The following is an 11,495-nucleotide window of genomic DNA, read 5'->3' as shown; positions in this document are numbered from 1 at the left end:
ACAATGATTTCACGTCGTTAACATTAGAACATGGGAAATAGTTTTAAGTGATTGCATGTTTGAGGGAAGCTTCAAAGAAAGTTAAAAAAAAATTTATTTTAACCGAAGAGTAAAATGAATTTATTTATTTTTGGTTTGGTTTGGTTTGGTTAGAGTGTGAAAACAGTGAGAGAGACAAAAGCAGAAGTCAAGAAACGCACAAAAGCAGCTTAGTATTAGTAGGAGAAGCGGAGAAGTAACCAAACCAAAGAAAGAAAAGCGTTTTTCCTCTAGGCTTTTTGTCTTTTTCTCCTTCTCAAGAGTGATTCAGAAGCGACTTGGTTGGCCTTTTTCTCTCTAAATATTTGCAACTTTATCACTAATATAATAATGTCTTAGATAACTAGTTGCCGTGGGGTTGTTGAGTTTGTGCCTGATTCAACCTTGCACCTGTAAAAAAAAGCACCTTTTATTTGCTAATTTCTTTGAAAGGGTCAAACTTTTTTTATGTTTTTGTTCCCAATTTCGAAGACTTAATTTTGGTGGGTTTTGATTGTTTAGTGGGAGGAAAGAAGAGTTTTCAGAAGATGGGTTCTTATGGAATGCTTGCCAGAAGGATTGTGGAGACTGAAATGCCAATCATGGTTCAGGTATTCTTTCAATTTTCAAATCTGGGTTTTCTTCGTTTATTTTCCCAATAAATCTGGTTTCTGCCTCAATCCCTGTAGTTTTAATGTTATACTGGTTTTGTATGGCGGTGAAGTGTTTTGAAAGAGTTTTTTCCGGTATTTTTTATGATGTTGAGAGGGTCGTTGGTGTTGTTGCAGATACAGCAATTGATCCGAGGAGCGAAAAATGCTGTGTCACTCGCTCAGGTTTGCCTTTTCTTTTACCAATGTCTTTTGTGTCTTATTGAAAAAACCCTCTTGTAATCAATGTTAGTGCATTTAACATGTTGTGTTGTTTCGGTTTTGAGGATGGTGGTGGTATTGAAAAATGAGAAATGGGATTTTTTTTATAAAAAAGTTTCTCTGGTATATATATATATTTTTTTTGGGGAGGAGGGGGAGGGGGGGATTGCGTGGGTGTTAAATAACAATGAACAAGACTTTGGAAACTGAAATCAGCTTTTTAACCTTGAGCTATACGATTTGTTTGGCTGCAGGTTTTAGTAAAATGCTTCCTTTCTTCTTTCTTTATCTCATTTGTATTGTTAATAATCTTAGTCTTTTCAAATTTGGGTTTGTGAAGGCTAGACTTTTCGGCAAAATATTTACTTTTCTATTATAATACAAAATATATACTTGTCAGTTCGGTCATTGACACATATTTGGACATAAGTTGAACATACCTGTATTGGACACATATTCATGGCCAACACTCACTTCCAAGTCTGGGTAACATAGAAAGCGCCTGCAGTTTAAAATCAGCTTATGCTTTTAGGTTCACTTCTGGACTTTTTCATTTAGATAATTTTATAGCTTTGATTCGATTGCATTTGTTATTATATTAACTTGTCCATAGTTGCATTTGGTTGAGTTTCATTTGTTTCTGGAAATTCTGTTCTGCTAATTGTGCTACCTTTCTAACTTTCATTGAAATAATTGTAGGGAGTGGTTTACTGGAAACCACCCAAACAGGCATTGGATAAGGTTAAAGCACTTGTAGAGGAGTCTTCAGTTAGTTGTTATGGTGCTGATGAAGGTCTTCCTGAACTTAGAGAAGCATTGATAAGAAAGGTATAGTTTCTAAAGAATTTGTCATAAAATTGTGGTTTTCTTGGTTGTTATCGAACCGTGGAAGAATTTCATGACACTGTAGACTGAGCTTCTTGCCGCCATTGTATGTACCAACAGACAGTTATGGCAGTGCGTGTCATGTGCACTAGGTTGATACTTAGCCCTCTCTCCAGACTTTGGAAAAGCTCATAGGGGCTGTAAATTTGGTTGGTAGGCTTGGATTGATGGCCAAACCGAGCTTCATTCTAGTTGTCGAATTAGCCTCTGGACAGCCCAAGTTTATGATTTTTGCATTGCTTTTATGTGTATCATTATAATATTTTTTAACTTAACATGACTGTGATGTTTACAGTTGGATGCATATTGTGAAATGTATGGGAAATAAATTAGACAATGAGTTCTTGGAGAGTGAGACAAAGCTCAAAGATGATTTTTTTTTTTATAGGTATTTATTAAAATCTGGTTGGATTTGAACACATTGCCCTAAAAAGCAAGCCACAATAAAGATGACTTTTTATCATTGTTTAATCTTTCTGTATTTATATGTTTGGATTTTGTTCTCTGCCCTAAATTTCTCTCTGATATATTAAAAACTCCAGTTGTGCTTATTGGCCTTGTCTTGTTAGATATGTGTTGAGTCTTTGTCAACTTGCCCAGGTCTTTACAATCTGTGAACAATGTCTTGTTTCTTTGGTTCATTTTCCTGACCTGTCATTCTTTTCAAGACTATCAAGCATTGACCCAATTATTTCAATTGGCCATAATTGTCCTTTTTTGTTGTTATTTTCATCAATGGCCCTGTTTTGCACAAGTTTCCTCTTCAACTACCCCCATATTGCTTTCAAATGTTGGCCTAGACTCTTAGTAATGTTTTTGTGGTCAGTATCATCGTATACACCTAGTTCTTATATATTGTTAACAACTATGGTATTAACGTGATGTAGAAATTTATAGACCCGTGTTCATCTTAGCCAAAAGGTAGTAAAAGCATGCCCTAAAATGATTCCCTGTATTTTTATGCAGTTACGTCAGGAGAACAATTTGCAGAGGTCTTCGGTGATGGTCACTGCAGGAGCAAATCAGGTAAAGCTGTAGTGCCTTCTAGTTTGTTTGTTGTATTGAAGGTATAGAGAGAGAAATTCTGACCTAGTAGGTGATATGTACACGGTATCACTTTGGAAGGTCAGATTCGAGATCAAATTGGATGTTACGAACAATTGTTTGAAGTTCGAGGAAAGCAATATAGCTCAATCTGCTATTTAGCTTGTTACATCCTGCTTTTAAGTCAATGTTATAACTTTTGAATAAAATTTGGCAAGCTGCTTATTCTTACGAGATTCTGCAATAAAAACTAATTTTGGTTGCATCCTTGGTGGAATAGGTTAAGCCTTTTGAATAAAAACTAGTGATGGGTTTGCAATAATAAACTTGTATGCATGATCTGTGCCTCCATTTCACAATGGATAAAAATTTCATTCTATTGCTGATTTAAAATGTAAAATGTAAAGCTATGTTTCTTTTTATTAGTCAAATGTATGAATTATCTCTCAGGACTTCTCAAACTATCCTTTTTTTTGGTCTTTGTAACAGGCATTTGTGAATCTTGTTCTAACACTGTGTGATGCGGGGGACTCGGTTGTCATGTTTGCTCCATACTATTTCAATTCCTACATGTCCTTCCAGATGACAGGTGTCACTAAGATATTAGTAGGTCCTGGTTATCCAAAGACTCTTTATCCAGATGCAGGTACAAGTCATGATAAGCTTTTCACTAGATAGCCCTTTAATTGTTTATCAAAGCTGCTTCATTGATTTTAGGGGTGGAGTAAGACCCTGGATTTGCTGTTGTTAGTTTTATTTGTCTTGAGAAAAGAGAGCACAAGTTAGAGCCTATGTTCCATGGGTTTGCCGTTGTTCTGGTCCTGTTTATTGTATGTATGTTTGTAGTTACAAAATTTGTTGATTTCGATTGAAGAGCTTATGTGACCATTACAACAATTAAGTAATATAAGGGCAAAAGGTTTACATGCATAACAAAGCACATGATGTGTTATAATTTGGACCAGGAATATTACTGTTTTAGATGATTTATCAGTATTGTCTTAATTTTCAGACTGGTTGGAAAGGACATTGCTGGAAACCAAGCCTGTCCCAAAGCTTGTTACTGTTGTTAATCCTGGCAACCCATCTGGAACCTACATTCCTGAGCCGCTACTTAAGGTCTCTCACTTGGTCTCTACTCACTGTGTTTGTGTCTGTTTTCATGTGGCAGCGTAAGTGGGTGTGCAAACATGCATACACATATGCAGCTTCCTTCTGTTAGTCATGCTTTTTGGAGTAACTGGTTCTATTTCTTGTTTCATTTTATGATTCTTAATTCTTTTCTCCTTTCTTTTTCTCTTAATAGAGGATCTCAGATATATGCAAAAATGCTGGTTGCTGGCTGGTTGTAGATAATACATACGAGTAAGTGTCTCCTGTTTCTGTTATGGATGCATTCCATGTGATAGATCCTTTGTTTTGTTTCACCAAGGCCTTGTATCCTGATTAAGGTGTTGAATTCCGATAATTGAACTAGAGGACTTTGAGGCTCTTTAAGGATTTAGGTTTCTTATGATAAGTGTAAGGAACTATTCCCCTCACTGCTGAACATTTAAATGACATGTAGCACGACAATAAGATATTGCGTCATACTAGATTAAGCAAACCTACTTTAAAATTCTGTTTTCTACTGCTAGAGTAATGTCACTTTTAGCTTAAACAACTTTGAAATGAAAATATGCTTGCAGTCTTATCTTGGGGACAATACCTTCCTATGGGTACAGGATACAATAGCAGTTTATATAATAATGAATTTTGTTTGCATTTTGATAATCAAGGCTTGTAGATTATTTCCCAGAGTCCGCAGTGTGGAAACCTGTAATTCTGTATATATTGTCTGTAACAACCCATACGCAGGTATTTTATGTATGATGGTCTGAAACACTCGTGCGTGGAAGGAGATCACATAGTCAACATCTTTTCTTTCTCCAAAGCCTATGGAATGATGGGATGGCGCGTTGGATATGTAAGTGACTTAGATTGGTTTGTCAAATTTTTTTATCTTGTATCTGTTACATTCTTCATAGTCTGCCATCAAATATTTGTATCCATCCATCTAAGCGTGTATGAATATGCATGTAGATTGCATACCCCACAGAAGTGGAGGGCCTTGCAACTCAACTTCTCAAGGTTCAAGACAACATACCAATCTGCGCTTCGTTAATTTCTCAGCGACTAGCTCTTCACTCATTAGAAGTGGGACCTGAATGGGTTCGCGAACAAGTCAAAGATCTCGTGAAGAATCGAGAAATAGTTATAGAAGCACTGTCACCATTGGGTGAAGGTGCTGTGCAGGGTGGAGAAGGCGCAATTTACTTATGGGCGACGCTACCAGAGAAATGCATGGATGATGTAAAGGTGGTTCACTGGCTTGCTCACAGGCATGGGGTGGTTGTGATCCCAGGGAGTGCATGTGGGTCCCCGGGGCATTTGAGGATTTCCTTTGGTGGGCTCATGGAAAATGACTGTAGAGCAGCTGCACAGAGGCTGAAGACAGGATTAGAAGAATTGGTAAAACATGGATTGGTGCAGTAAAATCTGTAATTTTACATTGATTTGAATATACAGAATTTGTGCCCCCGTTTTCTTTGAATAATTGAACATTCTAAGTTGCTCAGAATTGGAGCTGCAGTTTCAGCTCTGTATATTGGAAAAAGCACTTCCATAGATGCATGTATAAATTTCCTTACATTGATATTTAATACATGCAATTACTTTTTAACATATTTTGATTGTGTACATCCGTTATTGTATTTTGTTATAAAGGAGACGACGGCTCGAAGATATGAGAAAAAGGGATATAGATGTTGAGATATAAAACTCACTTGATACCGTCACTCAATTCGATTGATTGACTAAATTCGATATATGGTTGAAGTCAAGTCAGATTCAATAACTATATATATATATATGTTCACCTCAATAAATTCTGGATTAGAAGATGAGAAATCATTCTCTTTCAAAAGCAACCAACAATTATCATATACATAAATCTGACTTAAACTCAACATGTAAAGACTTATACTAATGAGTATGTTTAATCACTCAACTTCGTTTTAGTTCTTTTAAAAGATAACCATGTTAAAATTAACTTGCTTTTATTTTACAGGTATTGATGATTTTTATAAATAAAATTAAATTTTTTAATTTGGTTGATGTCAATATTATTTCTAGAATAAGAAAATATAAATTGAGCATTGTTAAACATATTTTATCAAAATTTTAAATTCATTTTCCAACCTTGAATAGCATATAAGCATTTTAACACATTAGAATCAAGGTCTTTCTGCTCTGAAAATAATAAATTAAACTGAGCCTCATGCAACAGTTGCAATTTAAAAGTAATTTTTTAATTAAAAAATAAACTGACTCCTAATCTCGCCGCAAGTTATCATTATGCATGTGAGTATACGGGAAATTTAGAAAATTATCAGGATGGTGACTTCGCTTTTATTGGATATAGTATGGAAAAGTTATACGATGAAATGTTTTTAAAAGAAGGAAAAGGAACCCGTTCTTTCCTTTCCTGTAACGACCGCTCTAAGGCTCCTCCTACCACCACCCTCTCGCCACCCATCACCGCCGCAGGCTCATAATTGAGGTATCAGTCGACCAATTTTCAGTCTGAGGAATTGATTTAATCGGTAACCTTTTAAGTTTGTCTATTCTTTTTCAAGGTTTGAATATTCTTTCTTTTTAGCGAATGGGGAGGATCTCAGTAGCTCACATACACGAGATTAAATGCCCTCCCGCGGCAGTTGATATTCGCATTGTTCAAAAGAGTGTTCGAAAGGCTACCTTCGCAGTTATTCTTCTTATACCATCAATTATAAATCTTAAAATGGATTTGATTTGGTAAATTTAGGGTTTCAATTTCAAGTATAATTTTCTTAATTAGGGCTATTTTTTGTTTAGCGAAATAAGGTTTTAATGTTTATTTGTCAACCATTTTGGAGATTCTCTAACATTGTTATTGTTATTCAGGTTAGCACTTTGAATAATTCTCATACTCTGTATCAAAACTAGTAAGGTAAGTTACTGCTAGTCACTTGATTGCTTTTTGGCTCTCTTGTTATATTAGAGCTACATACTTCCTTGTTCTTACAGTTAGTTCTATTCCAAAACATGTTCTCCAGTTTTAGTTTTTACTTTTAACTTGTGCATGTTTTGAAAATGAACTGAAATCTTTCAATTAGCTTGTTGAACCTTCAGTCGATTTTTTAGTTGAACCTTCAGTCCTCCTAGGCGCCACTCTTGTATATTGCATTTATGATTTTGGAATTCTCTCCGTTTTTTCAATATTCAAGAGCTCCAATTATTTTTCATGAACACCTTAGGAGTTTAAATGCAGTGAGGTATTCTAATGCTTGCTTTGCAAGAACTTTCGACTTTTCTTGGAAGTTTCTAATTCTTTATTAAATTTTATTTTCTTGTGAGTGAGTTCCTATGGTGAGGTCTACCATGCTGATTGGAATGACATGGTTAGTTTATACGTTTTTTTAATGCTTCGGGCTATTAGAGTTTTATCTTGTATGTCATGTTGTGTTGTCTCTATTTAGCCTAAAGGAATTAGGTTTTGAACTATCTATGTAATGATTTGCCAAAGGCATCATGTTGAGAACTATTGAGTCTCTCTTGAATTGAGCTACAACTACACTTTTTTAATCGATATGTGCACTAGTCTATTTAAGGGTTGTTTCAAAATTAAATGAAAAAGTAGTTGCTAATTTTGTCGGCGGTAGTGTTTATTGAATTAAAATTGGATGCAGTGAAGAAGTTCATAGATTAGGAATTTTCAAGTGCGGTTTTGGTTGAGTACAAAAGAGAAATAAGCAACTTTTAAATTTTTAAATTTTTTTAAAAAATTATACTCTGTATCAAAGTGTAGAATTGAGATGGCTCTTGATATGATATGGAATTGATTGCTTCTGCAATTCCTTTGCTATGAATATGACAGCCACATAATGTGTCAAATTTGTTTTCATTGTGAGATAGTTTAATATATAAATTGCCTAATCTTGTTGGTCAGTGGTTACACGGATTGAAATATCTAGTGTGGCATTGTGTGCATGCCTACGCCAATGATTTCAAGTCATAATTGAACATACTTCAGAAGCAAATAATGTATTAAAGCAGGTATACTGGCAATGTTCACAAGTATGAAAACATGTTGCACTTATAGTTCTATTTTTAGAAATACATATGTCTAATATTATTTAAAATTTCGTTTTCTATTTTATTTTAATGATAAGGATCTATTTGTTTGGACATTGTGTGTATATGTGTATGTTTGAAGATAAATATTTATTTTACATCTACCTTTCTAATTTAACAGAAAGGATCAATTTACTCTTCGATTTAACGTATAGGGACTAATTTGCCCATTTTTTTAGTAGAGGTGGTAAAATGCAATTAGACTCCTACTACAAGGGCCTCCATGTTACTTTTACCACCTTAACTCGTTCTAAAATATATTGTATATTAATCACAACTTGCAAGAAAAGAATTCGGTTTGAAACTTCATTAGAAGTGTTTGTTGTACCATGGATTTGTAACCAAACTTAACCCTCACCATTTTAGAACAAGTTTTTTACATGGATTTTTTGTATGCTTTTCATTTACATCTATATTTACAATAAACAGACCTTGATGTAGGGACTCTTATCTAATTATTTTTTCTCATTTGGTCCTGAAACTGAAATCTGTCTAAAATTTGTATTGATTTTATTGGATCTTATGTCAGAATAAAGCAGCTATCTACAGTTTTAGTTCCTTCACAATGAGCAATTGCAACATGACTAGGTTTCGTGCTGTTCACTGTAAAGCTATGGTTCCCTGGTCCATGAGCAGAAGGTGGAGAAATGGATGTCAAAGAACCCTTTCCACCAGCACTACACATTTCTCTCGAAACACTTCACTTACTGTCCATGCCCCAACATCAATAGTTCTGGCTGTGAACCTTACACCATTTGATGCACCTCAACGCTCAGATGAATGGTTTGCCCTTCGTAGGAACAAGCTGACCACAAGCACCTTCAGTACTGCTTTGGGTTTTTGGAAAGGAAAGCGCCGCTCTGAACTCTGGCACGAAAAAGTTTTCGCATCGGAAACACAAGTTCTCGAATCTTCTAAAAGGTGTGCTATGGAGTGGGGTGTGCTCAATGAAGTAGCTGCTATTGAGAGGTACAGAAGTATCACAGGTCGTGAGGTTAGCTCTTTAGGATTTGCTATCCATTCAAAGGAGAAGTTTGACTGGCTTGGTGCATCGCCGGACGGTCTTCTTGGTTGCTTTCCTGGAGGTGGCATCCTGGAAGTGAAGTGTCCTTACAACAAAGGCAAACCCGAGACTGCTCTGCCATGGTCAACCATGCCATTCTATTACATGCCTCAGGTTCAGGGTCAAATGGAGATAATGGACCGAGAATGGGTTGATTTGTATTGCTGGACACAAAATGGAAGTACGATATTCCGCGTGCTTAGGGAACGTAATTATTGGGATCTTATTCATGGCATTCTGCGGGAATTTTGGTGGGGAAACGTAATTCCTGCTAGGGAGGCCTTATCACTGGGCAAGGAAGAGGATGCCAAGACATATGAACCTTCATCCACACACAAGCAAACAGGGCTTGCAATTTCTAAGAGCATAAAATTAGCTAGTGAAGCAAAGATGTTATGTAGGGAGATTGCAGGTCATATTGAATTTTATAGATGATCTTAAGTTGGAACCTCATTAGTCATTGCACTTTTGCCATATTTGTTATTTATTTTCCACCAAATATTTATTAAACGGCATTGAAGAGGCTATTGCATGTTTATAATTATGTTGGACGTCTGTCAAGATCAATGAAGTACATATATTGTTAAATGTAAAAAAAATCAGAACTCGTCCCCAAAATTGTTTCTTCCTCCTAATTGTTTTCTTGATTTATTTCTTGATGATTTAGATTGAGGTTTGGATGGCTCAGTATTCTGTGGAACTCCTTTGGAACCACTAGCCATGTTTGATTTCAAGTTAAAACTATTAGAATTGTTAGCTGAGGTACTAGCTTAACTCTTATCCCTAGCTACTGCACGTTGAGATCTAACCTGAGCTGCTCTCTTATTCTTTCTTTCGGGCTGTAACTTGACCTTTCTCTTTGGGAGCCATCTTTCAGGATCGGGTGGAGGACCAAGATTTGCCGGGTCAAACCAGTTGGGATACCTTGGCTTTCACTTCCTCCGTTTCTTTGATCTGTCCTTAGTCTTTCCTTCCACTTGCGCTTCAGCTAGCCCACCATGAGGTGCTCTCCTTCAACATGTTTTGCCACAGAAGTTTTCTCCTAAACATCGACATCAACCCCCTTCAAACCTGGCAACGGCTTCAGTTGCTTCCTATATTCCTTGTCAATATTCACACGAGCAACTGTAGTTATTAGTCCGACTAATGCTTCCATGACTTTTTACAAGCTCCTTGAATAGGTATGCAACATCCTCTTCCTTGCCATGCCTCTTACATTATAACATTGAGCTGCTCGTCTTCAGTCATGGCAGTTTTCCACCATTTGATTGCGTAGTTAAGCACAGCAGCTGCACCATTTTTGTCTCCAGCGCTCTTTTGAGAGAAACAGTGGTGATCATGTGCTGGATATCAGGCAGCTTAGAAAGAGATTCAGCCGCAATTTGACGGTGGCCAGCAGCAGCAATCTGTGCCCCTGCTAAGAGGATGATCTTCTTTTAATGAAATTTCCTAGCTAGCTCACCTAACATTTCTTCGGCTTTCTCTGCGTTGTTTATTCTTGCTAGTACAGGCAGCACGCTGTCAGGAAACAGCTCTGGCAAAACAGCAACAAGTTTCCGAGCCTGTAGAATTTCACTAGCAAACAGAAGAAATAAAGAGAACCATCAAATTCATTAGCGAGCTGTCTATATTCTCAAATAAAGAACAAAAGATCAAAAGTGAGAAATGCAGAACCCCAAAATAGAAAACCTGATCCATCTTGTTTGCATGAAGAAGAAGAACAGGATTTGCATGTATTATCTCTCTTTGTTAGTTTCAAGTCAATTAATTGCATGTTCCAGCTGAAACTTCTTTGATTTTTTCTCAAGCTTCTTTAAGCTATTAGATATATCTTTTGGACCTTCCGCTGCAGTAAGGTTGTTCACTGCCACTGCAAGTGATGGTTTATCAGCCGCATTTCGGATTATAATATCTGTGTAAGTAGATTAACAAAAATGAACCCATCTTAAAATAACCTTGTGATATTTTTACTGCTTTTATCATCATTATTGGTATCATTATAGCTAAACATGTTTACTAATATATTTTTTAACGTCATAGCTCTCATATTTGTAGGCCTATTTTTGTATTATTACTCCGAATCTTGATAGCATTTATAGTTAATCCCAAACAACCCTCTGATGACGTTTAAAATTGGACTCATCATGGACGAAGTTCTTGGCTTCAATGCAGGTATCTTGATGCCTTATTTTATCAATGCCTTGGGGAAAGCATTGCAGGGCAAAGAAAAAGAAGATACACCATATAATCCAATAGGAGCTTACTGATTCTGCAATACTTACCCAAGTTTCCTGGCTCGAAACCAGTGACGATTGTCGAAACCACCCTTTTATTTAAAATTTTAAGGTTTAATGAAAAAAACGGACGAGGATCGACTTTTGAAAAATAGAAATATGGAG

General features: G+C 36.2%; 2 protein-coding genes and 1 pseudogene across 14 annotated transcripts; 2 read left to right on the top strand and 1 right to left on the bottom strand.

Annotated features, from left to right (window-relative positions):
• LOC107940966 (aromatic aminotransferase ISS1) lies at nucleotides 1–5,543 on the top strand. 2 transcript variants are annotated; one of them, XM_016874441.2, is made up of 10 exons: nucleotides 1–320; nucleotides 541–629; nucleotides 807–854; nucleotides 1,590–1,718; nucleotides 2,742–2,801; nucleotides 3,309–3,465; nucleotides 3,832–3,938; nucleotides 4,126–4,184; nucleotides 4,677–4,785; nucleotides 4,902–5,543. In XM_016874441.2, the coding sequence occupies exons 2-10, from the start codon at nucleotides 567–569 to the stop codon at nucleotides 5,352–5,354; spliced, it is 1,185 nt and encodes a 394-aa protein (XP_016729930.1). In that variant the 5' UTR covers nucleotides 1–320; nucleotides 541–566; the 3' UTR covers nucleotides 5,355–5,543. The 2 variants fall into 2 exon arrangements, with proteins under 2 accessions (XP_016729930.1, XP_016729929.1); XM_016874440.2 differs by having other exon boundaries at nucleotides 151–431.
• A 560-nt stretch (nucleotides 5,544–6,103) lies between these two features.
• Nucleotides 6,104–9,640, top strand: LOC107940965 (uncharacterized). 12 transcript variants are annotated; one of them, XM_041113434.1, is made up of 5 exons: nucleotides 6,221–6,420; nucleotides 6,497–6,674; nucleotides 6,804–6,849; nucleotides 7,849–7,955; nucleotides 8,563–9,640. In XM_041113434.1, exon 5 carries the CDS (start codon nucleotides 8,599–8,601, stop codon nucleotides 9,529–9,531), a length of 933 nt encoding a protein of 310 aa, XP_040969368.1. In that variant the 5' UTR covers nucleotides 6,221–6,420; nucleotides 6,497–6,674; nucleotides 6,804–6,849; nucleotides 7,849–7,955; nucleotides 8,563–8,598; the 3' UTR covers nucleotides 9,532–9,640. The 12 variants fall into 12 exon arrangements, with proteins under 12 accessions (XP_040969369.1, XP_016729920.1, XP_016729928.1 ...); XM_041113435.1 differs by lacking the exon at nucleotides 7,849–7,955 and having other exon boundaries at nucleotides 6,104–6,420; nucleotides 6,520–6,674; XM_016874430.2 differs by lacking the exon at nucleotides 7,849–7,955 and having other exon boundaries at nucleotides 6,210–6,420.
• Nucleotides 9,641–9,695: 55 nt separating this feature from the next.
• On the bottom strand, nucleotides 9,696–11,082 carry LOC107940955 (signal recognition particle subunit SRP72-like; annotated as a pseudogene).
• Nucleotides 11,083–11,495: the final 413 nt, after the last annotated feature.

This window comes from Gossypium hirsutum, chromosome A05, assembly GCF_007990345.1.
Source record: "Gossypium hirsutum isolate 1008001.06 chromosome A05, Gossypium_hirsutum_v2.1, whole genome shotgun sequence".
Taxonomy (NCBI): Eukaryota; Viridiplantae; Streptophyta; class Magnoliopsida; order Malvales; family Malvaceae; genus Gossypium; species Gossypium hirsutum.
Note: the sequence above shows the minus strand (reverse complement) of the source record. Positions and strands in the feature narration are given on the sequence as shown.

Bases quoted from the DNA above. Each gene is read 5' to 3' on its own strand.
- LOC107940965 (XM_041113435.1), top strand. From the start codon at position 8,599: ATGAGCAATTGCAACATGACTAGGTTTCGTGCTGTTCACTGTAAAGCT.
- LOC107940966 (XM_016874441.2), top strand. From the start codon at position 567: ATGGGTTCTTATGGAATGCTTGCCAGAAGGATTGTGGAGACTGAAATG. The intron at 630-806 runs GTATTCTTTCAA...GTGTTGTTGCAG, and splicing joins AAATGCCAATCATGGTTCAG to ATACAGCAATTGATCCGAGG. The intron at 3,466-3,831 runs GTACAAGTCATG...CTTAATTTTCAG, and splicing joins GACTCTTTATCCAGATGCAG to ACTGGTTGGAAAGGACATTG.